The sequence below is a fragment of the Oncorhynchus gorbuscha genome, linkage group LG07 (assembly GCF_021184085.1).
Source record: "Oncorhynchus gorbuscha isolate QuinsamMale2020 ecotype Even-year linkage group LG07, OgorEven_v1.0, whole genome shotgun sequence".
NCBI classification, from domain to species: Eukaryota; Metazoa; Chordata; class Actinopteri; order Salmoniformes; family Salmonidae; genus Oncorhynchus; species Oncorhynchus gorbuscha.
The window spans coordinates 53,634,920-53,660,159 of record NC_060179.1 but is presented as its reverse complement, the minus strand read 5'-3'; the positions used below and the strand labels follow the sequence as shown (position 1 = coordinate 53,660,159).

General features: G+C 43.1%; 1 protein-coding gene and 1 long non-coding RNA gene across 4 annotated transcripts in view; both read right to left on the bottom strand.

Annotated features, from left to right (window-relative positions):
* Window positions 1-3,599: 3,599 nt before the first annotated feature.
* LOC124039267 lies at window positions 3,600-5,296 on the bottom strand. The gene is made up of 2 exons (XR_006839538.1): window positions 4,355-5,296; window positions 3,600-4,293 (listed from the first exon to the last, which is right to left on the bottom strand). It is a non-coding gene; the product is annotated as an uncharacterized LOC124039267 (long non-coding RNA).
* A 46-nt stretch (window positions 5,297-5,342) lies between these two features.
* LOC124040014 (1-phosphatidylinositol 4,5-bisphosphate phosphodiesterase epsilon-1-like) overlaps window positions 5,343-25,240 on the bottom strand; it is an 83,885-nt gene continuing 63,987 nt past the window's right edge. For all 3 annotated transcript variants that reach the window (XM_046356713.1, XM_046356711.1, XM_046356714.1), the window contains 12 exons: window positions 23,510-23,642; window positions 21,967-22,091; window positions 21,664-21,781; window positions 21,211-21,333; window positions 16,890-17,183; window positions 14,969-15,132; window positions 13,293-13,554; window positions 12,896-13,014; window positions 12,613-12,741; window positions 12,308-12,505; window positions 7,096-7,302; window positions 5,343-6,601 (listed from right to left, as the gene is read on the bottom strand). In XM_046356713.1, the coding sequence (XP_046212669.1) occupies window positions 7,135-7,302; window positions 12,308-12,505; window positions 12,613-12,741; window positions 12,896-13,014; window positions 13,293-13,554; window positions 14,969-15,132; window positions 16,890-17,183; window positions 21,211-21,333; window positions 21,664-21,781; window positions 21,967-22,091; window positions 23,510-23,642 (1,833 nt within the window). In that variant the 3' untranslated portion in view covers window positions 5,343-6,601; window positions 7,096-7,134. The remainder of the gene's footprint in view (window positions 6,602-7,095; window positions 7,303-12,307; window positions 12,506-12,612; window positions 12,742-12,895; window positions 13,015-13,292; window positions 13,555-14,968; window positions 15,133-16,889; window positions 17,184-21,210; window positions 21,334-21,663; window positions 21,782-21,966; window positions 22,092-23,509; window positions 23,643-25,240) is intronic.

Sequence of the window (25,240 nt, the reverse complement as noted above, 5' to 3'; positions counted from 1 at the left end):
GACAAGTTATGTCAGCCGTTATGACATGACTGAGTGATTATGACTGTCATTACTTTACCCAACAAAGGAATAAACAGAACTTTACGCTACATCTTCATTTGACATAGGTAATGAACTGTCCATTGATAAAAGAGGACCATGTTTGCAAAACAAGTGGTTCTGCACTTAATTCACCATTACACTGGTAAACTAATGGTTAGATAATATCAGGAATGCATACAGACATCTAGTGAATGTGTCCAACACCACCGCCTGGATTTATGTTTAACACTTACTGACCAAAACATTATGATTACATTTTTTTTTCTCTCAATTACATGTATTGCTAAAGTAAATGATTCTGGAAATATAGGCAGGCACCACATTACTACAATACAGAACAACTCACTCAATCAAGCCTGGTGGTCTTGTACAGTTGAAGTCGGAAGTTTACATACAATTAGGTTGGCGTCATTAAAACTCGTTTTTCAACCACTTCACAAATTTCTTATGAACAAACTATTGTTTTGGCAAGTCGGTTAGGACATCTACTTTGTGAATGACACAAGTCATTTTTTCAACAATTGTTTACAGATAGAATTCACAGTATCACAATTCCAGTGGGTCAGAAGTTTACATACACTAAGTTTACTGTGCTTTTAAACAGCTTGGAAAATTCCAGAAAATGTCATGGCTTTAGAAGCTTCTGATTGCTAATTGACATCATTTGAGTCAATTGGAGGTGTACCTGTGGATGTATTTCAAGGCCTACCTTCAAACTCCTCACTAGGATTAAATGTCAGGAATTGTGCAAAACTGAGTTTAAATGTATTTTACTAAGGTGTATGTAAACTTCCGACTTCAACTGTAAGTATAAAAACTTGCATTCATATAATAAATAAAAGCTTGAAATGTTAGTGGAATGGGATAATGTCTTAGTGGTGTGTGAATAATCCAATACTGTTGCAGGTCAAAGCTGTGTGCTGGAAAACCTTCGTTAACAGCTGTAGACTAACAGTGAAACACTTACTCATGGGTACTTTTCCAACAATGCAGAATTAAAGATAAATTTATGTCCATGTAAATAGTGACACGAGGAATAAATACACTGTAAATAACAATAACGAGTAAAAATAACATGGCTATATACAGGGAGTACCAGTACCGAGTTGATGTGCAGGGGACGAGGTAATTGAGGTAGCTGGGAGTTTCTCCCATTCTTCTCTGCAGATCATCTCAAGCTCTGTCAGGTTGGATGGGGAGCGTTGCTGCAGAGCTATTTTCAGGATCTCTCCAGAGATGTTTGATTAGGTTCAAGTTCGGGCTCTGGCTGGACCACTCAAGGACATTCAAAGACCTGTCCCGAAACCACTCCTGCGTTGTCTTGGCTGGAAGGTGAACCTTCACCCCAGTCTGAGGTCCTGAGCACTCTGGAGCAGGTTTTCATCAAAGATCTTGCTGTACTTTGCTTCATTTCAGCTTTCCCTCGATCCTGACTAGTCTCCCAGTCCCTGCCTCTGAAAAACACCCCCACAGCATGATGCTGCCAACCACCATGCTTAAACGTAGGGATGGTGCCTGGTTTCCTCCAGTCGTGACGCTTGGCATGCAGGCCAAAGATTTCAATCTTGGTTTCATCAGACCAGAGAATCTTGTTTCAGAGTACTTTATGTGCCCTTTGGCAAACTCCAAGAGGGCTGTGCTTTTTACTGATGCGCGTCTTCCATCTGGCCAGTCTACCATAAAGCTCTGATTGGTGGAGTCCTGCAAAGACGGTTGGTTCTTCTGGAAGGTTCTCCCATCTCCACCGAGGAACTCTGGAGCTCTGTCAGAATGACCATTGGATTCTTGGTCACCTCCCTGACCAAGGCCCTTCTCCCCTGATTGCTCAGTTTGGCTGGGCAGCCAGCTCTAGAAAAGCGAGTCTTGGTGGTTCCAAACTTCTTCCATTTAAGAATGATGGAGGCCACTATCTTCATGGGAACCTTCAATGCTGCAGTCATTTTTTTTGTACCCTTCCCCAGATCTGTGCCTCGACACAATCTGGTCTCCGGGCTTTACGAACAATTCCTTCAATTTCATAGCTTGGTTTTTTTCTCTGACATGCACTGTCAACTTTAGGACCTTATATAAACAGGTGTGCCTTTCCAAATCATGTCCTTTTATTTACCGCAGTCATGATTATGACTGTCATAATGTTATGACGCTGAGTATCAAGTAAAGTGTTTCCGAAATAAGTCTGACAATGGTGGCTGAATTTTTTGGATTTTCCTCGACACCGCCTGGTATAGAGGTCCTGGATGGCAGGGAGCTCGGACCCAGGGATGTACTGGGCCGTACTCATCACTCTCTGTAGTGCCTGGAAGTCAGGTGCCCTGCAGTTGCCGTACCAGGAGGTGATGCAGCCAGCCAAGATGCTCAATGGTGCAGCATTATAACTTTTTGTGCATCATACCAAATCTTTTCAGCCTCCTGAGGGGGGAAATGCCTCTTCACAACTGTGTGGACCATGTTAATTCCTTTGTGATATGAACACACTGAGGAACTTGAAGCTCTCGACCCGATCCACTCCAGCACCATCGATGTGGAAGTAGGCATTGTGGTACTTGTTCATTTCCTGCAATTTGTATAGAATTGCAGGAAAATAGCTGAAAACCATCACATTTCACACTCCGGTGCCAATTCTGTACAAATTTTAGCCATGCCCTCAACCCCATTCATTGGTTGTAAATTTGTTGATATTGGACATTTAACCATTTACACTCGTGGGAATTGGCCTACATTGATTGGGTTAAATTGAAATGTTTCTTACAAAAGAAATATGAAAAGCACATGCATGGTAGCAATTGAAAGGCAACAGATTAAGATTATGGGAAAATTATAAGACCAAAGTTCCCTTGACACAAGACTGACTCCAAACACTTTACATTTTCTGTACTTTTCACTGCGTTCGTTGATACCTACATCTGAAAATACTCTGGATACATTCCGTAACATAAGAATATTATTGGAAAATATGGGGTAGGTGCAACCTAAAACAACGGTTTGAGTGAGGACTGACTGGTGTCTCCAAGTGGCCACACACCTCAAGTGTGCACAGTTCCTAAGTAATTTCAATGCACTTTGACTCGGTCTTCAACGATAATGTGCTTTTTTGAGCCCTCTAAGCTGTGCTGTTGAGAAACTAGAGCAAACACTTTTGTTTTGTTTGGAACACAACCCTGCATCCCCGCCATCACACAATTACTGTTGTTTACGCAATCCAAAAACAGCCCATTATATATCTCAATCTGGGTCAGGTTGGCATCATTTATAAGCTTGTTCGGTTGCCAACATGACCAGCGAAGTTATAAAATATGATTTTAATAAGTGTTGGTCTTACACAGGGCAATTCAGAGAAACAGATCATAATTTTGGTGCGCATAGAAAGGAATCAAAAGGTGCATTCAGGTGCTTGTTCCACAGTGAATTCTCCTCACAAAAGACAAACAGATTCTGTTCAGAACAACCCAGGGTATGACACCATGTCATATTGTAACTGTACATCAGTGATCAAACATTAACACTGTATATGACAAAGTTTTATATGGAAATGTGAAGTGCACATTGGCTTGCTTGCATGACATCAAAGCGGTATTTATTATAATCATCAACGTCTCATCTTTCAAAATACATTGAATCCTCTTGATTGACAGCATTTCCCTCACTGAGACAAAACATTTTCAAAAGTTGCCCAATTAGCAGGAGGGATGGGAGCAGCTTCTTGTCGCGTGCGGTGCTCAAGTTCAGAACGGCTGTCAGTCAAAACCCACACAGCGCTGTGAAGCGCAGAGCTCTGACGTAATGTATAGCATGTTACTGTACAGCCACTGTGTTCCAATTTAGACACTTATCAGTGACTAAATCTGCCATTTTCAACCCGTAAACGGGCACGAGTGTAGTGGCCTATGCATTATAAGTACTGTAGTATTTATACATCTCATACAGACGCTGCATAAAAGCCCATCATTTTGTTTGCTGTGAGATTGTATGGACCCAGGGGGAGGGGCTGAAATGTGTATCTAGATCTATAAGGAAGTTGACACTTTTGCAGTACCAATGATCAGACACCAAGTACAATATAAATCATTCATTAGAAATGCCACACCTTCATAGTTTTAAAACAAACTTATACTAAGTTGAAAAAAACTAGACTGACTTTGTTATACAAATCTCACACTTAGTGATCACATTCTAAATTAACGAGGGAAACAACATGGCCCCCATTGAATCAAGTTTCTGACAACAGACTGAAATGGGCATAGGTTAAAACACCTAGTAGACAACTCAGTATAATACTATGACAACAGACTGAAATGGGCATAGGTTAAAACACCTAGTAGACAACTCAGTATAATACTATCATCCATTTCATCAATAAACAACTTGGGAACAATATCAGACATCGCTAAACCCTGTATTGACATTATGATAGTTGTGTGTGCGCCAATAGACATCAACAAAATTACTTTAAAGCGGCAATCAGCAGTAAAAACAATTGCAAAGCGGCCTCCCCCACTGGTTTGGTTAAAAGTTGAGGGACGGGGCTGGAGAAATGTAAATCACTCAAATTCATAGACCGAGCTATGGATGCAAGGATTGACCAACCACGATATCAAAATTAAACTCTAAACCATGTTTCCAGGCTATATAGTTTGTTTACATTTGGTTTGTTTACAAACATTGGAGTAAAACAAGCTTATATTTTGGGTTCTGATGGGGTACGACAGTTGAACTAAGCTTATGAGGCCTTTAAATTAAAGTTATATTATTCAAGAATCAAATGAGTACTGATCAATTTATTAGTCCAAAAATGGATGTAGGAATTGCTGATTGCCCCTTTAAAAATGTACTTTTGATTTGATGTTTTACAAAAATAAATTATACCTGGGTATTCGAAAACCTATCTTGCTTTTGACATCAAGAGGTGATGGGGTTCTCAAGTGCTGATACGCTTGGACCTGCTGCAATGACGAGTTGAATTTGAAACCAAAATCTCATTTTGTTTTCAAATATCATATCAAACACCATACACCATCATACAGTAAGTACTCCAACTCTACAAACTTGGATGGATTTGCAGTTTGCCGTGGTTGTGTTTCAGATTATTTTGTGACCAGTAGGAATGAATGGTAAATCATGCATTGTCATTTTGGTGTCACTTTTATTGTAAATAAGAATGGAATATGTTTCTTAACACTTCTACATTAATGTGGATGCTACCATGATTATGGATAATGAATAATGATGAGTAAGACGGATGCACAAATATCATACCCCCAAGACATGCTTACCTCACACCATTACAATAACAGGGAAGGTTAAGCATTGTTTTGGGGGTATGATATTTGTGTGTCTAACTTTACGATACATTCAGGACTATCCGTAATAGCGGTAGCATCCACATTAATGTAGAAGTGTTTCAAAACATATTAGATTCTTAGATTCTCCAAAATATGTTTTACCCTCAAATTAAAGCTGACAGTCCGCACTTGAATAACCTCATAATCATTGTATAATTTCAAATCCAAAGTGGAGGAGTAAGGAGCCAAAACAAAAACAGTCACCGTTACAATACTTTTGAAGAGCACTCTTTCATATCAAACAAGATAAACCATCGGGAAAAATGGCGATAAAAAATACTGAATATAACAGCAAAACTACTTCGTGCAAAACACTGAATATCATCAAATACACAACTATATAGTTATAAATTACAGTACTGTGAATACTGGGACATAAGGCCTGCTTTATTTTTTTTCCACTAATTGGCCTTTTGACCAATCAGATCAGCTATTTTGCCAATAACTAGGCAAATGATCAGAATTGGGCTGCCTGTGTAGGGAATCAAACAACAAGCCAGCTTGTTGGCCACATTCACAATGCCCTCATTCTTAGCAGGAGAAAGGCTGGTAGCCGCAGCTACTGCTGCTTCCCGCACCTCAACTAAATACACTGTCTGGAGTTCATGCAGACATTCAACACCAGCCTACAGTAGGCCCATGACTCAGCTGTGGGTAGAAGAAGATACATGGCCAAGAATCAAGCCTATATTCATTCTAAAAATAAAAAAACAGGCCTGAACAGGGTTAGGCTGGCTGCTGCATTCAGCAACTGCGTTCAGCAACGGCCACCACTTCAGGGATGTAAATTCATTAGGCACCAAACAATAATAAAATGGACTGAAACAAGGAGGAACTACCTAAACTTGTCCAATAAGAAACACTCGTCTTTTTCCGTTGCAAAATGTTTTGCTACGGTGTACCCTAATGAACACAGAGGGATGGCAGCTAATGACCCAGCAGATAACACGACCTTCCTTCACTCCCGAACCGTCATCCTGGAGCCGCCATCCAACTCTACCAGCCAGCCAGGGTGGGACTTTCTGGGGGAAGCTCTTTACTCACGGGAGGAACTAACTCAACTCATCATGGTGTGTTCAGGAATACTGGTGCGCTCTAAGGTGGTCAGATAGCCGGTGTGGGCCCTGCTCCCAAGGACCGCCACCACCCCCCAGGAGGAGCCTCTCTGCCTCCGCCCAGCCCTCCACCACCCAGGCCTTCGAGTCCTATAGAGAGAGACCCTGAAAAAGGGAGAGGGAAGTAGTGGACAACAACACAACAGACATATCTGAATATACAGTACTTCATATGCAATACACAATTGCCCATGTCATTGTCCACTCAAGCATACTAATGCATATCAATCTATAGATGTCATTGTGTTATGTTATGCTAGTTGTTAATATATCAATAGTATTTTATTACACACACAACATTAAAATAAACATTTTGTTTGAAACACTGCAGATAATATTGACTTCGACATTGTCCCCGAGTGACTCATTTATCCTAATGAGGCAAGAAATAATTGCGTAAAAAATAAAAATGGCATTATATAAATATTGTGTAAATAAATGAAGATGTCAAAAGTTAAGAGATTGAAAAAGGAAAACTGACTGTGGAAGACATTTATAGGCATGGCCAGAAGGAGGAGACGAAAAAGATTGGGGCTACAAGTGCCAATAGGGAAAGCCCTAGTTGTAAAGACAATAGGAAACAGTAGGGACTTCCGTACCTTCTGGGGACTCCATCCACACACTGCAGACCGAGCGTATCACTCATGGGTCTCAGTCAGAGGCAGACCGTATGCTGCCCTGCTGCTTTCATCCTTACTGTGGCTGCTCTCTTGTGCGGCCGGGGCAACGACGCTCTGGCCACAACTCGTCAGTTTCTTCAGCTCGCTGGCAAACGAGATGCCTTTCCTCTCATCCTCACGGGCCATCTGAGTGCACACGCACACACGCAGTCAAAGTTATTTCTGATAAAAGCAAGAATTCTAAAAGCAACAATAATCACTTGAACTTGTGGTTTGATGTGGGTGTTTTATGTTCGTATATTACTGAACAAAAATATAAACACAACATGTATAGTGTTAGTCCCATGTTTCATGAGCGGAAATAAAAACATCCCAGAAATTTCTCTCAAATTTTGTGTCCAAATTTGTTTACATCCCTGCTAGTGAGCATTTCTCCTTTGCCAAGATAATCCATCCACCTGACAGGAGTGGCAAATCAAGAAGTTGACGAAACAGCATGATAATTACATAGGTGCAACTTGCGCTGGGGAGAATAAAATGGCACTAAAATGTGCACAATTCCAGTCTAAAGTTTGAGTGTGCTGACTGCATGAATATCCACCAGAGCTGTTGCCAAATAATTTAATGTTAATTTCTCTATCATAAACCACCTCCAACATTGTTTTAGAGAATTTGGCAGTACGTCCAACCGGCCTCACAACCACAGACCACGTGTATCGTGTCGTGCGGGTGAGCGTTTTGCCGATTGTGAACAGTGTCCCATGGTGGCGGTTGGCTTATGGTATGGGCAGGCATAAGCTACGGCCAACGAACACAATTATACTTTATCCATGGCAATTTTTATGCACAGAGATACTATGACGAGATCCTGCGGCCCATTGTTGTGCCATTAATCCACCCCATCACCTCGATAATGCACAGCCCCATGTCGCAAGGATCTGTACACAATTCCTGGAAGCCGAAAATGTCCCAGTTCTTCCATGGCCTACATACTCACCAGACATGTCACCCATTGATCATGTTTGGGATGCTCTGGATCGACGTGTACAACAAAGTGTTCCAGTTCCCGCCAATATACAGCAACTTTGCACACACATTGAAGAGTAGGACAACATTCCACAGGCCAGAATCAACAGCCTCATCAACTCTATGCGAAGGAGATATGTCGCACTAAATGAGGCAAATGGTGGTCACACCAGACTGGTTTTCTGATCCACACCTCTACTTTTAAAAAAATATTATTTTTTTTAAGGTATCTATGATGCGTATCTGTATTCCCAGTTATGTGAAATCCATAGATTAGGGCCTAATTTATTTACTTCAATTGACTGATTTCCTTATATGAACTCAGTAAAATATTTGAAATTGTTGCTTGTCGCATTGAGATTTCTATTCAGTATACATATGGAAAGAAATACAAATTGTCATTGATGACAGGTGCTCGGGCTGCGATTATGTCCGGTACGTCAGTGGGTGCAAATCATTTCGGACCCCACTGCATATGCATGACATTATGGAAAACATGTCTCACACTCAGTCATAGTTAGTAGAATAATGAATTGGCAGATTGGCACCTTCAACTTTTAAAAGGTTACGAGGAAAGTTAATAATTTGAACCACATCAATTAATACTCATTCACTGAATGTTAAGTATATGAAATTCAAACATTCCTTACCAAACTGCCTTCTATAATCCTGCAGACTATCATTCTCCATGAGAAAACATCTCAATTAATCTCGCGTGGACAGATCTACGTAAACCTAACTTGCACCATAGAATCTGTCGGGAAGGAATGGGATGCGAGGGATAATAAGCATTAGTAGTTCTGGTTTTATGGCACTGATGGTTTGTCGGGACTGATGGTTTGTACGGTTGTGGCTAGATGAGTACATCGCCATCTAGTTGTCAACAACTCGTCACCAACGTGACAACTGTAGCCTAACCCTAACCCTTTTCCTAACGTCTCTGCTGGAGCGTGTCCCCATACATGAGTGGTTAATTCATGTCAATGACAAGGAAGTAGGGGCGGCAGGTAGCCTAGTGTTTAGAGCGTTGGGCCAGTAACCGAAAGGTTTCTAGATCAAATCCCCGAACTGACAAGGTAAAAATCTGTCCTTATACCCCTGAACAAGGCAGTTAACCCACTGTTCCTAGGCCCTCATTGTAAATAAGAATTTGTTCTTAACGGACTTGCCTAGTTAAATAAAGGTTAAATATATATATTTTTTAAAGTAGGAAGCAGAACGTTTGAGTGGTGACACAGCGTTTTATACTTTTAAAAACATATTATTTTGGGACCAATGTGTTAGTGCTGTTCTTAACCCCCAGTTTTTGACAGGATTTTACTGTCCTGACTGAACTGCTAGGTCTAGCCACGACTAGCTAGGCTACATTGCCGTCACCGGCAAAGCTTGTCTCGCTTTGCGGATGGCTCTTGTAGCCCGGAAGGCTGTTTCTGACTACTCTGATTTGTAGACTGATCTGGAAATGGCCACAAAATTCTTGAAATATGAGACGTGTGAAAGAAGAAAAATTTACTGACATACACTTGTGATAAGTGTAAACAGTTCGTTGCCTCAAAAGACCGGATCATTGAACGGGGTCCTAAATAAAAGTCTTGCTCTGGCCAAAACGACTTCAAGGCATGCTGTTTTTGATGCGACAATTCGAAACGATCGAGGGGATAATCCAGGGTGCTCTACAAGACTGGGCTCCTCTGCAGTAGCTAATGGACACGAACATGGGACACTTTCCGGTAATAAACATCCCACCGACGAGAACCAGAGAACTACTGAGTCTTGCTCTACACCATCGGAGACAAGGCGGAGTCGAGTTAGAGGTAGAAGAGGAGGAAAATCTCAACGTATCTTCCATTTGCCCTCTCGTCCAGACCTGTGGCTATCTAACCGTTTCAAGGCTCTGAGCTCCGTCTCCAACAGGGCCCTCCGCTGCTCTACCCGTCCTTCCCATTCCACCTCAGTACCGAGAGCAAGCTCCTCTGGATCTGGTCCTGGGTTACTGAGCCGGGCTGTCCACTGGAGCAGCCCCCAGAGCATGTTCCACACCTCGCAGGGACACTCTCGTCCTCTAGTGGTAGTTATAGGAAGCTCCATAGTTGGGGTGGTCACGGAAGCAAGGACCCTCGGCTTCCCTGCAGCCCATGTTCAGGACATAGATCACCAGGTCCTTGCTGTGATGGAGCACCCGAATGCTCACACAGTAGTCAATTCCTGTTGGTACAAACTACATCAATCTTCATAAGTCTGAGCAATTAAAAGCTGACTTCAGAGTGCTCACAGGCAGCCTAAAGGAGACAGACAAGCAGGTTCTAATTTCCGGGCCGAAACCAACAACAGGTTGCAGAATGGAACACTTTAGTCATCTACTCTGGCTACACTACTGGCTTAAATTCTACTGTTCCTCGGTAGATTTAGAGTACATTGACAATTTTGACCACTTCTGGGAGAGGCCCCATTTTAACAAGGAGGATGGCTTGCAACCAAATAGGAGGGGCAAAGTTTCTTACCCGAGGACGCTCTTATAAAACATTGACTCAACAACAGCCCAACCCCTTTTCAGGTAATTCTTCCCATTCCCACATTATTATCATCATACTGCTACAGATAATCATTGCCAGTGGTATTGTCAGTAATTATCTTATGCCCATACACTTGAATTCCACTGTTCCCTCTGTTACGGTTAGCCCAAATGGGAAGCCCATGAATCAGCTCGTCTAAATGGGAAGCCCACAGATCAAAATGGTAGGCATGTTGTGTAAATCAAATGATATACAATCAATTTTAATTATAGGTTATAAGGCAACAAAATAGGAAAAATGCCAAAGGGGGTGAATACTTTCGCAAGCCACTGTAAAGATACATAAAAATAAAAGTGTAGGCCTATTACTTTGAGTCAGCTGCATGCCTGACCCTGAATTAGCTATGTTATCTATTTTTCATCTCTCTGGCAGACAAACACACACCCGTTAAACAAGTAAAAAACAGAACAAATCCTTTGGTCTCTATAGAACTTCCAGAACTTGTTAGAATGTGAGAAATCAGGCCTGAGCCAAGGCTAGAAAAATTGACTGTGTAGCTGATTGGCAGCTTTTCAGGCAATTGAGAAATAGATGAACCTCTTCATTTAAGAAAGCCAAATCCTGCTACTTTCTAAGTTTTATCTCAGACTCTGCTGGTGATCATCTAAATTTTGGAAAACAGTTAATGCACTGAAGCTTGGAAAATGTCTCTCCCTCCCTGCCTAAGCAAGTTGTGTCAGACTCTAGCATCATATGTCTGCATATGAAACAATATATTTATCTTATTTTAGTCTTTGGGAGCTAGCTAGATTTTATCATCATCATCATCATCATCACACCGACAGCAGCTTATGATTTCTTCTTCGGTATAATGGCGGTCCGCAAACAATTGTTTAAGGTGCATACCACCACCTACTGTGATGGAGTGTGTGGTCCATCACAGTTACACAACTTTACATTAGTATAAAAGAAAACAAGCACAAATACATTTTAGTCACAACAACATTTCACTGTCATATACAAAATAAAATCAGCTCCCCTCGGATTGATCACGGATTGATCAACATCACATTTTTTCGGTCGGCCCACCACTTATTTTCCCTATAAACAACAAAACCAATGCGTGTGCAACTGTGGAGAAATTTTGCCAGGGTTGGCTTAGAATCGAGGGATGGTTGACAATATTGAAGCTGTACTTCCTCTCCATATCATTATAAAAAAATATATATAAATTGCACAATGAGCACTTGTCTCAAATTGTTAGTTGTTTCTTATCCACCTAGCACATTTTTTGGCATATTAGCATACAGTAGACCTAAAAACAAGACATGGTATCAATGAGATGCAACGAGCTGAAACGAGCTATCTACGATTCCCCACGTGGCAGCTTCTTGTCATTGTTGCTAGCTATCCGACTGTCCAGAATCACAACCCCATCGACGCGCACGCATCGATTTCATGACGTTGTCAGCTAACCCATCTACTGTATATGAAAGGAAAGTAGTGTGTATTTCATAATATGACCCCAGGACGGGGCACTTAGAATGAAGAAATTAATTTTTTAAAATACAGTATTTGCTTGACCGGGTTTCTCATGAAAACAGCTCGACTCTACAGCAGTCATGGGAAATTTCCGTTGAATAAAGTAGTACCTCTTCCTTGGTTTTAAGGCAGATTCTGCCCACATATCCCTCTTCAGGCTGCCAGCTGTTGATAACCCTGATGATCTCCTCCTCAGGGGCTACGGGGCGCTGCTGAGGACACCTCTTACGGTCACTGCGCTCCTTCCCCAGTGACACCTTCTCCTCACAAAGGAAGTACTCACTGGCACCATCTGTGGACATCAGCAACTAAAGTGGGGAGAGGAAAAATAGATAGGCCACTATGAACAGAGCGTGGCGGGTCTGGTGTGTTTGTGTGGGTACATTTTCCTATGGGTGGGTGTGCTGGGACTGACCGTGTCCAGTAGCTGTCCGGCGGTGGTCTGCTCTTTCACAGACACTACAGTGAAAGGCTCTCGACCTGGCACACCGTGGACCGTCACTTTGTGCTGCTGGGCTGCCCTCCGCTCCTCAGAACTAAACAGCTGCCAGGGAAATACAGTGTTGTAGATAGATATTTACATAGTCCTTACATGTATTTTAAGGTTACTAGCTAATTAGCTCATCAGATGCTGTTCGAAGAGCTACAATAATATAAGCAATCCCTAGCTGCTCCTCAGGGGTGTGTGTGTGTGTTACCATGGCAGCAGGCAGGGCTGTGCCGGTGGGGCTCTCCTCTACTCTGCGGCTATAGATGAACAGACTGGACACCTCCAGGGGCTCGTTGTGCTGCGTCCTCAGCTGGATGTGTCTATAGCCTGGAACAACAGACAACCAACCACAGACATTGAGAACAGGGAGTAGAAATGTATATTACCTGGCAACATGCCGTGCTGTAGCTGCTAGCAAACGCTGTCCATAGCATGTTGCTAAATATCATTGTTCAATTATCTATTAATAATAGGTTACATGCTATTGATGTGTATACTTGAGAAAAAAATTGTCAGGAATATTTCAAGTGTAAATAGAAGTTTCAATTCTTCACTTTCTTCCTCCTCTTCTCCACTCCACCTCTACCCCTCATCTTCTCCCTCACCTGGTTTGAGGGCCCGTAGGGGCAGAATCCTTTGAGCAGTGGTCTGGTAGCTGTTGTTCTCGACCACAGCGATGCGCAGGAAGCAGGCGTCCTCAAAGTGCACGGGGAATCGGAAGTGCTCTGACCACATGGGGTTGAGTGCGTTGCGGTGGATGGGCTTGGTGCGGAATTGGAAGCTGTCCACGGGCATGCCCATCACTTCCACCTCCACACAGGGGCTGCCCGCGCCGATGGCTGGGCACACGTTCTGCCCAGACACAATCTGACAGAGGGGGAAAGGACACCTTTTATTCATTATATACTGCATATCAAAACTGTATTCAATCATCTCAATCCACTATAAGACAGATACTTGGCATTACACGTGTAATTACATTACTCTGTTTTACTTAATACTTTATAATACTTACTGTATGTCATATTCCTGACAGATTTTTATAAGAAATTAAACATCTGTTTACACAACTCGTTTTACTACCTCTTTTCCCATTAACTATTGCATAAGATTAATTGGGGGGTGTCCTTGTCTCAAATAGAGAAATCATACTGTATATATGGTGCAAATATCTCCAATAAACCCATCAAAACTAGGATGAAGAGCCCGATGTGAGTGCTTTGGGTAAGTGTGAGTGTGTGTACCCAGCAGGGTAGTTAGTGAGAGAGACCAGTATATGGGTCATATTGAAGTGTGTTTGGCTACATTTTAAAATACGTTTTTGATGGGTTGAGTGTCTGTGTATCCCTAGAGGGGTAGAGATTGTGTGTGTGTACTCCCAGCAGCATACCACCCTGCATCCCATTTCTGGCTTGCCTCTGAAGCTAAGCAGGGATGATCCCTTGATGAGAGACCAGATGCTGCTGGAGGGCCATGAGGAGGCACTCTTTCCTCTGGTCTAAAATGTACAAAAAAACTTTCCCAATGCCCCAGGGCAGTGATTGGGGACAATGCCCTGTGTCGGGTGCCATCTTTCGGATGGGACATTAAACAGCTGTACTGATTCTCTGTGGTCACTAAAGAGCTCATGGCACTTATCATAGGGGTGTTAACCCCGATGTCCTGACTAAATTCCCTATCTAGCTATCTTGTCCACCTAATCATCCCCAGCTTCCAATTGGATCATTCATCTCCCATGTAACTATTCCCCAGGACTTTGCTGTAAATGAGAATGTGTTCTCAGTCAACATACTTTGAAAAATAAGGGTAAAATAGATATTTTTTAAATAAAAAGTGTATGCTCGCATGCTTGCTTGTGTGCATCCATGTACACTCCCCTCCATATGTTCATATCCATTCAGTTCCTTTTAGACAAAATAGAATCCAAAACAAACTGGAAATACATCCAATAAGTTTGTAGTCACAAGCTTGATGTATTCATTGCGTGGAAGGAATATGGGACAAAATACTAAACTTTTGACGATAAAGCAAATTTGTCCACATACTTTTTCAAAATGGGAGGGGAGGGACAAGATACATAGTGCTTTCATTTGTAAACAGTATAACAGATTTGTATGAAAATACCCTCACATAAAAAGATGCCATTCTGTACTGTCACCTCATATGAAACATTTGATCTCAAATCCAAAAGTAGTATCGAGCCTATGAAGTAGAGAGCCAAAAATGGTTTTAGCAGTCCAAATACATATGGAGGGGAGTGGGTGTGTTTGTGTGTACTCACAGTCAGGGAGTAGAGTGTTGGGCTTATGCTCTCCACGTCTCTCTCCAGGGAGCAGAGTTGCTGGTAGAGGGGACAGCTGCGATCCCACAGCACTGGAGGTTTCAGGACATATCCACAATGCCCATTTGCCTCAAACAGAGCCGTGTTCAACTGCATGGGCAGGTCTGGAGAGAGCAGAGGTGGCGACGGAGAGAGTGAAAGAGAGAAGGAGGTGAGAGAATGAGAGAGGAGAAAGAGTAAGGAAACAGACAACAGCAGACCATCCATTGTTTCACAAGCATCACTTATCCTAATTTTAGTTTGAAAATCTTAGTTACAATGACGGCCTATCAGCATCACGACCATGTCCAGCGTGCCGAGTTGACTCAGTGCTGCCCAGGTCAGAGCTCCCCCTTACAGAGAAATGAGCAATGATGTGTAAGATAACATAACCCAGTGTTTCCCCAATACATCTCCACACGGTCATATTGTACCCTGTCCAAGCCATTTCCAATGAATAGGCAACTAGAGTTTCTTGAAAAGTTAAGAGTTCATAAGTTGTAAGTAGGGCCCTGAGTTTTTCCTGACCATGTCACCTGACCAGGGTACAAAATGACCTAGTTAAAGACAACACTGAACAAAAATACAACATATGAAGTATTGCACCCATTAGCCGAAATAAACGATCACAGAAAATGTTCATATGCACATAAAGCTTTTTTTGCTCATATTTTGTACACAAACTTGTTTACATCCCTGTTAGTGAGCATTTTTCCGTTGCCAAGATAATCCATCCACCTGACAGGTGTGGCATATCAAGAAGCTGTTTAAACAGCATAATCATTACACAGGCGCACCTTGTGCTGGGGACAATAAAAGGCCACCTTAAAATGCAGTGTTGTCGTACAACACAATGCCACACGTCTCGCGGGAGCGTGCGATTGACATGCTGACTGCAGGAATATCCACCAGAGCTGTTGCCAGAGAATTGAAAGCCGCCTCCAATGTTGTTTTAGAGAATTTGGCAGTACATCCAACAGGCCTCACAACCGCAGACCACGTGTATGGAGTTATGTGGGCAAGCGGTTTGCTGAACAGAGAGCCTCATGGTGGCGTTGGGGTTATGGTATGTGCAGGCATAAGCTACAGAATGAACACAAGTGCATTTTAATCGATGGCAATTTGAATGCATAGAAATACCTTGAAGAAATCCTGAGGCCCATTGTGAGGCCCATTTTGTTTTAAGGTATCTGTGACCAACAGATGCATATCTGTATTGCCAGTCATGTGAAATCCATAGATTAGGGCCTAATTTATTGATTTCATTTGACTGATTTCCTCCTATGAACTGTAACTCAGTGAGATCTTTGAAATTATTGCATGTTGCATTCATATTTTTGTTTAGTATATAGGGGTTATTTCCCCATACCCAGATAAAGTCCCAGCCTGGTTATTTCCCCATACCCAGATAAAGTCCCAGCCTGGTTATTTCCCCATACCCAGATAAAGTCCCAGCCTGGTTATTTCCCCATACCCAGATAAAGTCCCAGCCTGGTTATTTCCACATACCCAGATAAAGTCCCAGCCTGGTTATTTCCCCATACCCAGATAAAGTCCCAGCCTGGTTATTTCCCCATACCCAGATAAAGTCCCAGCCTGGTTATTTCCCCATACCCAGATAAAGTCCCAGCCTGGTTATTTCCCCATACCCAGATAAAGTCCCAGCCTGGTTATTTCCCCATACCCAGATAAAGTCCCAGCCTGGTTATTTCCCCATACCCAGATAAAGTCCCAGCCTGGTTATTTCCCCATACCCAGATAAAGTCCCAGCCTGGTCCTGGACTAAAAATAATTTGCAATGAAAAATATCCATTGAGCATAGTAACGTCCAGGGACTAAACTGGACCAACCTTATCAGTAAGACTCCTCTCCATGTCCTTACCATCAGTCTGATAATTGAGAGCCACCACTTGTATGCCGTGTAGCCAGAACGGTAGAGGGTTGGGGTTGGCTGAGTCGATGCGTGTGGCGGCCGGGTAGGTCCTTAACAGCTGGCAGGTGGTGTGCTGGATCAGCTTCTCTGAATTGCGGCGGCACAGGCGCTTGGCAGTGTTCTCGTTGACAGAGGAGATGTGGTAACACTTGGGAGTGTGGATGACGGCACTCACTGAGGCATTGGGGCTGAGCACGGGCGATGTCTGCTCTTCCCAGCTCAGACGGCTGCCCTCCATGCTACCTGGAGGGGGAAACAGTTACACATTTACAATCTAGTCATTTGGCAGATACGTTTATCCAGAGCGATAGCAGTGAAAAGGGAGCAGAAAAAAGGACAGCTCAAATAACAATTTGAACACTTTAAAAAAAAAAAAAGCTTTTTCCCGGGATAGTAAGACAATGTAACACTAACATTTAACGAACCCAAATAGTACAGGTAACTGCCAAAATAATGAAAACACTTGAGTAAATCAGAGCTACAAAGTATATTGAAAGCAGGTAATTCCACACAGGTGTGGTTCCTGAGTTAATTAAGAAATTAACATCCATCCCATCATGCTTAGGGTCATGTATAAAAATGCTGGTCAGGCCGTTATTTGACTACCTTTGGCCCTATAGGATGACAATTGGGATGTGGCAAATGTAAAACATTTCTGAACGTTTAAACTGCCATTTTTTTTAAATGAAGATAGACACCCAGGTGAGGAGAGTTCCTTACTAATTAGTGATCGTGAAAACCCACAGACACTCGGCCCTCCATGGAATGAGTTTGACACGTGATTTAAACCATAAGGAAAAAAAAAAATCATAAAATGAAGTGAATTCACGATTCAGATATGGTCCTGCAAAGCAAGCTCAATCTACCCTGGCTACCTACCAGACAGCGCTCACCTTACTGCTGTCTCCCACCCACTCAGCAACGATGCTACGTAATGCCGTTACAGGTTCTCTGCTGTGTCCCTCCCCTCCATGTTCTCAGTTGTCAGTACTTCATGTCCCACTTCTCATCAATGTGATGGCTCTTTGCAGTGATGTATGACAGCATGTTCATAGAAGCCCAACAATCTGTTAACTCCACGTAGTACGGTGTAGGAGAGCTCACACGTTGTACTTGCAGAGCAATCAATGTACAGTTGTAGCCAAAAGTTGAGAATGTCACAAATATACATTTTCAAAGTCTGCTGCCTCAGTTTGTATGATGGCAATTTGCATATACTCCAGAATGTTATGAAGAGTGATCAGATGAATTGCAATTAATTGCAAAGCCCCTCTTTGCCATGCAAATGAACTGAATCCCCCAAAAACATTTCCACTGCATTTCAGCCCTGCCACAAAAGGACCAGCTGACATCATGTCAGTGATTCTCTCGCTAACACAGGTGTGAGTGTTGACGAGGACAAGGCTGGAGATCAATCACACTGTCATGCGGATTGAGTTTGAATTACAGACTGGAAACTTCCAAAGGAGGGTGGTGCTTGGAATCATTGTCCTTCCTCTGTCAACCTTTGGTTACCTGCAAGGAAACACGTGCCGTCATCATTGCTTTAAACAAAAAGGGCTTCACAGGCAAGGATATTGCTGCCAGTAAGATCGCACCTAAATCAACCATTTATCGGATCATCAAGTACATCAAGGAGAGCGGCTCAATTGTTGTGGTCCTTCTGTAGCTCAGTTGGTAGAGCATGGCGCTTGTAACGCCAGGGTAGTGGGTTCGATCCCTGGGACCACCCATATGTAGAATGTATGCACACATGACTGTAAGTCGCTTTGGATAAAAGCGTCTGCTAAATGGCATATATTGTGAAGAAGGCTTCAGGGCGCCCAAGAAAGTCCAGCAAGCTCCAGGACCGTCTCCTAAAGTTGATTCAGCTGCGGGATCGGGGTACCACCAGTACAGAGCTTGCTCAGGAATGGCAGCAGGCAGGTGTGAGTGCATCTGCACGCACAATGATGCGAAGAATTTGGGAGGATGGCCTGGTGTCAAGAAGGGCAGCAAAGAAGCCACTTCTCTCCAGGAAAAACATCAGGGACAGACTGATATTCTGCAAAATGTACAGACAGGGATTGGACTGCTGAGGACTGGGGTCATTTTCTCTGATGAATCCACTGTTTGGGCATCCGGAAAAAAGCTTGTCCGGAGAAGACAAGGTGAGCGCTACCATCAGTCCTGCGTCATGCCAACAGTAACGCATCCTGAGACCATTCATGTGTGGGTTTGCTTCTCAGCCAAGGAAGTGGGCTCACTCACAATTTTGCATAAGAACACAGCCATGAATAAAGAATGGTACCAACACATCCTCAGAGAGCAACTTCTCCCAACCATCCAAGAACAGTTTGGTGATGAACAATGCATTTTCCAGCATGATGGAGCACCTTGCCATAAGGCAAAAGTGATAACTAAGTGGCTCGGGGAAACAAACATCGATATTTTGGGTCCATGGCCAGGAAACTCCCCAGACCTTATCCTCAAAAGGCGGGAGGACGAACAAAACCACACAAATTCTGACAAACTCCAACATTGCTTATGCAAGAATGGACTGCCAGTAGTCAGGATGTGGCCCAGAAGTTAATTGACAGCATGCCAGGGCGGATTGCAGAGGTCTTGGCAAACAAGGGTCAACACTGCAAATATTGACTCTTTGCATCAACTTCATGTAATTGTCAATAAAAGCTATAACACTTATGAAATGCTTGTAATTATACTTCAGTATTCCATAGTAACATCTGGCAAAAATATCTAAAGATACTGAAGCAGCAAACTTTGTGGAAATTCATATTTTTGTCATTCTCAAAACCTTTGGTCACGACTGTACCATATTTTAACATCTGGGCCGTTAAGGCATCTTGTAGTCTGGTTCTATATATGCCATCAGGGCATTGAAGCCAACATCCTCTACCATTGGCAATGGCTGCATTTCAACTGCAATTATTTCTGTACTCAGTGCTGTGATTACTGCAGTCAGCAACAGGTTGGGTCTCCCTTTCAGATGGTTAAGCATGGCACCTGTACTGTCACTGTAGCTCAATTCCACCTAGCAAAGTTTACATTTATTTCACCACCATCTCATTTAACTTCTCAAAGTACTGCCATACAGGACTTTGTAATGTCACTTCCCTGTCTCACTCACTGGCATTTTCCCAACCGTTAACGATGATGATGTGCGAAGTGCCTTATATCCGTGGTAAATAAACGTTTAAATGTTCACACCTCTAGATGACAATGCCCTCCCATCCACAGGGCACAAGTGGTCACCGAATAGTTTGAGGAGCATGAAAATGATGTAAACCATACGCCATGGCCGTCTCAGTCACCAGATCTCATCCCAACACCTATGGGAGATTCTGGAGTGGCGCCTGAGACAACATTTTCCACCACCATCAACAAAACACCAAATTATGGAATTTCTCATGGAAGAATGTTGTCTCATCCCTCCAATAGTTAGACACTTATAGAATCTATGCCAAGGTACACTGAAGCTGTTCTGGTGGCTGGTTGTGGGCCAACACCATAGTGAAGGGTTTCCTTTACTTCGGAAGTTACCTGAACTTTTCGAAGGGTTATGATTGATCATGAAAGAGGCATTAGCCACACAGCTATTCAAACTCTCTGCCAAGCCTCAGTGCCGAGACAGAAAAAACATGCCTGCAAGATATGCCGTTTCTAACAATCCCATTTCAACCCTTTTTACAAACCCTTTAAAAACTCCACAGCTTCTCTCAGCATCTTTCACTATACTCTGTGATGCAGCTGCGCACACTAAGAGGGCCATTTTATGGAAAAGTTAAAGGGATAGTCCACCCAACTTACAACATGACATTGGTTTCCTTACCTTGTAAGCAGTCTATGGACAAGGTCTGACAGCAATCCATGCTTTGGTTTAGTTTCCCTGGTTTAGTTTCCACATGCTAACATTTGAGCATTTGTGGCACAAAACCCATTCATGTCATGGGACCAATATTAGCATGTCCAAATCACATGACATGAAAGTATCTAAAAATTGAATGTGAAACTCAGTCACTTATAGATGATTTGAACATGTTGAGTGAAACAAAATGCTTATATTGGTCGCATGACTTGAATAAGATTTGTGCCACAAATGCTAAAAAGTCCATAAAGAAAAACCAACAATCCCTTTAACAGGCTGGTTCCAATGGGGGGGTAATCTGACTGAGTCTGTATGTGGGTGTCCTTACCTGTCCCTACACATCCCACCCCCAGCTCCAGGTCTAGGTCTATGGGTCTGGCTCAAAGGCTCGGCCATACGTACCCTTCCCTGGTACCGCCTCCCTGGGGCTGCCTCCACTACGACCAGGATCCATGCCAAAGACGGACTTCTTGTTCTTTCTGTCTTTTCTTCTGCCAGAGGCTGAATGAGAGAGGGTGGAGAGGCCTGTTTCCCCCCACACACAGAAAGAAAGCGACAGATGAGAGTGTAAGACAAGGACACCATCACGCTTCCTTTCCCACGCTGGTTTAATGTTGCTTGTCTGTTCTGGCTGTGTTCTGGAGAATTATACCCCTAGAAGATGTGCACCCGATTCTAATTTACAATCAATTCAGAGCCCTGTTTTACTCCTTTGTGAACATTCATCGCTCTCTTTCGGTTGGGAAAATCACTAGGCAGAATAAAAACACAGCGCTACATTCTGAACATAAACCATTTCTATGCTGAAATGAGCCATATAGTAAAGTTAATTGAACTGAATTAAAAGAGGACTACCAGGGAACTTGACGGCCTGGCAGTAGATGATGAGGTCAGAGAGCTCCTGAGCGATCTGTCGACTCTCCTTCTTGCTCTGGGGGGGATATAACTCTTCTTCCAGCTCTATGTCAAATACCTGGGGTAGGAACAGAGTCAGTGATTCAGATCTGGGATTACTTCTAGGGAAAAATATACATTTAGGGTGCATTTGTCAAGCGTTTATATACTCTAGGCCTGGTGCCTCGTAGTTAATATTTAAGATCAGTTTTATCTCTATGGTCTCTCCTGGCTCAGAGACTAGAGGTCAGAGGTGAAACCCACCTTCCCTTTGTACTTGGTTACAGCATTGTCTGCTTTCTTCATCCTCTTGGTCATCTCATCAGTGATGGGATGGTCTTCCTTGTCACCAGATGACTTCCTTTCTGGTTTATCATTCAGGATGTTATCTGAGAAACAAAACCATTTTCTTTGACTGAGGGAGTCAGACAGAACAGCTTGAATTACTCAAATGACTGCTTCCAATGTAATGTTATTCAATGGCTTCACATTTAATCTTCCTTGTGAAACCATTACCGGTAAACTGAGATAAAAATTCCATCCCATAACACAGTCCACATGCTAGCAATGCTGGAAATTGGGGAAATGCTATTCAGACGAAAACAGCGGCCCTCCACAAATCCCAAAATGCAACGCAATGTCTGTTAACAAAGAGCTGGGAGTTTGAGCCTTCAGCTCTTCTCTCGCCCACACACAGCAGGATAAAATGCACGACTGTAAACAGATTTGATGTCAGCAATGGATCACTCAAAGATGATTTCCACCACTGCATCATAACAGTTATTTTACTGCAGGAATCACACTGGTTCAGTGCAGTTTCAGTGTTGTCTGTCTGTCTCACACTGCTCTGGTTACGTGTGGTGGCTGGTGAGAGCCTATCCACAGAGGTAGTGGAGTGGACTAGTGATTTTCACCCCCACCGCTCCATGTTTCGACAGGGGCCTGATAAACCAGATGTCTTGGGTTTCTCTCTCTGATGAGCCATTGTCACTAGCAAGGTCAGGACGTACATATCAAGACACAGCAGTGCAGATGGGGGGGGGGTGTATTTACACTAAACTGGCCCTGTGTGTACTGACAACACAGAACCAAACAGATCATCAGCCATCAACCCACAAGCTCTTCAGCTTTAACCTTACTCCCTCTGCAGTTTAATACTACAATTACCCTCAATCACAATGTCAAGTTCTAGAATTCTAACCTACCCAGTAACCCCCCCCCCCCTTGGTACAGTAAAAGCCTCGATTTCACCCCAGCAAGCAGGTAAGCAAGGGAAACATGCAAAACGTAAAGTACCCGGGCCCACGGCACAAGCTCACTGCACAGACTGAGTGCTACAGCTGGAGCCATGCAGTGGAGCTGGTACTGTATATGCAGGGTGAGACCGCTTATGTCGTTCAGTTTACCTTCAAGGCTATAAGAGGCAGTGGAATCTGGAAAGATGTCAGCTGCTGCACAGAGGAACAGTCAGGGACAGAGTAGTAGGAGGAAGGAGCACAGGAAAACAAACGCACCTCCAAGTAGAGCTACTGGAAATCCACTGGAGGATTCCTTTATGTTAATAACAGGGAATCAAGGGAGGCGTTAAAAAGAAGAGTAAATACAAGATCTCACTCCCCTACGTCATTAACCTTCATAACAACCATACGTTGTTACAGCGACGTACTATAGGGGGCAGAGTGAGTGAGAAAGTAGTTAGCGAGGATGTCATTGAAACCACAAGAGACCGAAGCTTGGACCTGCTCAGCGTACGTGTTGTACACATTGTTAGAGTGTTTATCCCACAGCAAAAGCGAGTCTCTCTCACCATCAGGCAGGGATTCGCAGTCATCGTCATACTCGTCTTCTTCCTCTTCATCGTCATCATCGTGGTTACCAGGAGAGCTTCCTCCCGGGGCCCCGTTGCCGGTCTTTGCCTTTATGTGGGCCAGCTGGTGAGTCTGAGAGAACAGAGCGTGATTAGTGGAAAGTCCTGTAGTCATTGCACCATGTCAACAGACATAAAAGCTTGTTCTTACATGGGGCCATTATCTTTGAGTGCTTCCAGGACTAGGCTCCTCAGTCACTTCCGAAGACACAGCTTGACGGACGTCATCCTCGACTGCGAGGGGCCGTGTGTGTATAATACGGTGTGCATGTGTTAACACTGTATAAGGTCTTGTAGTGTGGTAATATTTGATATACATACATATTATATACACAAACACCTCACATGCGACCCTAGATAAGATTATCCAATTAGCCTATGAAATCCACTGCATGACTAAGGGACCTTACAGATAATTGTATGTGAGGGGTACAGACATTAAAAAATAGTAGTCATTCAAAAATCATGTTAAACACTATTGCACACGGAGTGAGTCCATGCAATTTATAAAGCGAATCTTTACTCCTGAACTTATTTAGGCTTGCCATAACAAAGGGGTTGAATACTTATTGACAAGACATTTCAGCTTATAATTTATTAATTTGTAAACATTTCGAAAAACATAATTCCACTGAAATGATGGGTTATTGTGTAGGCCAGTGACACAAAATCCAAATGTATTCAAATTTAGGCTGTATCAACAAAATGTGGAAAAAGCTAAGGGGAGTGAATACTTTAAGGCACTGTATGTGTGACGACCTGAGGGGGTGTGCTGGGTACTATAGAGATAAGACAGACTTCCCGAGAGGCTAAAAGAGATGCACCTAAAGACTTTCAGACCATGAGAAACAAGATTCTTTGATGAAACCAAGATTGAACTCTTTGGCCTGAATACAAAGTGTCATGTCTGGAGGAAACCTGCCTCCATCCCTACGGTGAAGCATGGTGGCAGCATCATGCTGTGGGGATATTTTTCAGCGCCAGGGACTGGGAGACTAGTCAGAATCGAGGGAAAGATGAACAGTACAAGTACAGAGAGATCCTTGATGAAAACCTGCTCTAGAGTGCTCAGGACCTCAGACTGGGCCGAAGATTCCCCTTCCAACAGGACAATGACCCTAAGCACACGCCAAGACAACGCATGGGTGGCTTCGGGACAGGTCTCTGAATGTCCTTGAGTGGCCCAGCCAGAGCCCGATTGAACATCTCTGGATAGACCTGAGAATAGCTGTGCAGCGACACTCCTCAGCCAACCTGACAGAGTTTGAGAGGATCTGCAGAGAAGAATGGGGAAAAACTCCCCAAATACAGGTGTGGCAAGCTTGTAGTGTCATTCCCAAGAACACTCGAGGATGTAATCGCTGCCAAAGGTGCTTCAACAAAGTACTGAGTAAAGGGACAGAATACTGATAGGGTCTGAGATGTGATATTTCCAATTTCTTTGTTTTTTTATTATAAAAAACTGTTTTTGCTTTGTCATTGTGGTGTATTGTGTGTAGATTGTTGATGAGAAAAACAATTGAATCCATTTTAGAACAAGTCTGCAGCGTAACAAAATGTGGAAAACGTCAAGGGGTCTGAATACTTCCCGAATGTACTGTATAATTAACTAAAATATAAAATGCAACAATTTCAAAGATTACAGTTCATATGAGGAAGTCGGTTAATTTA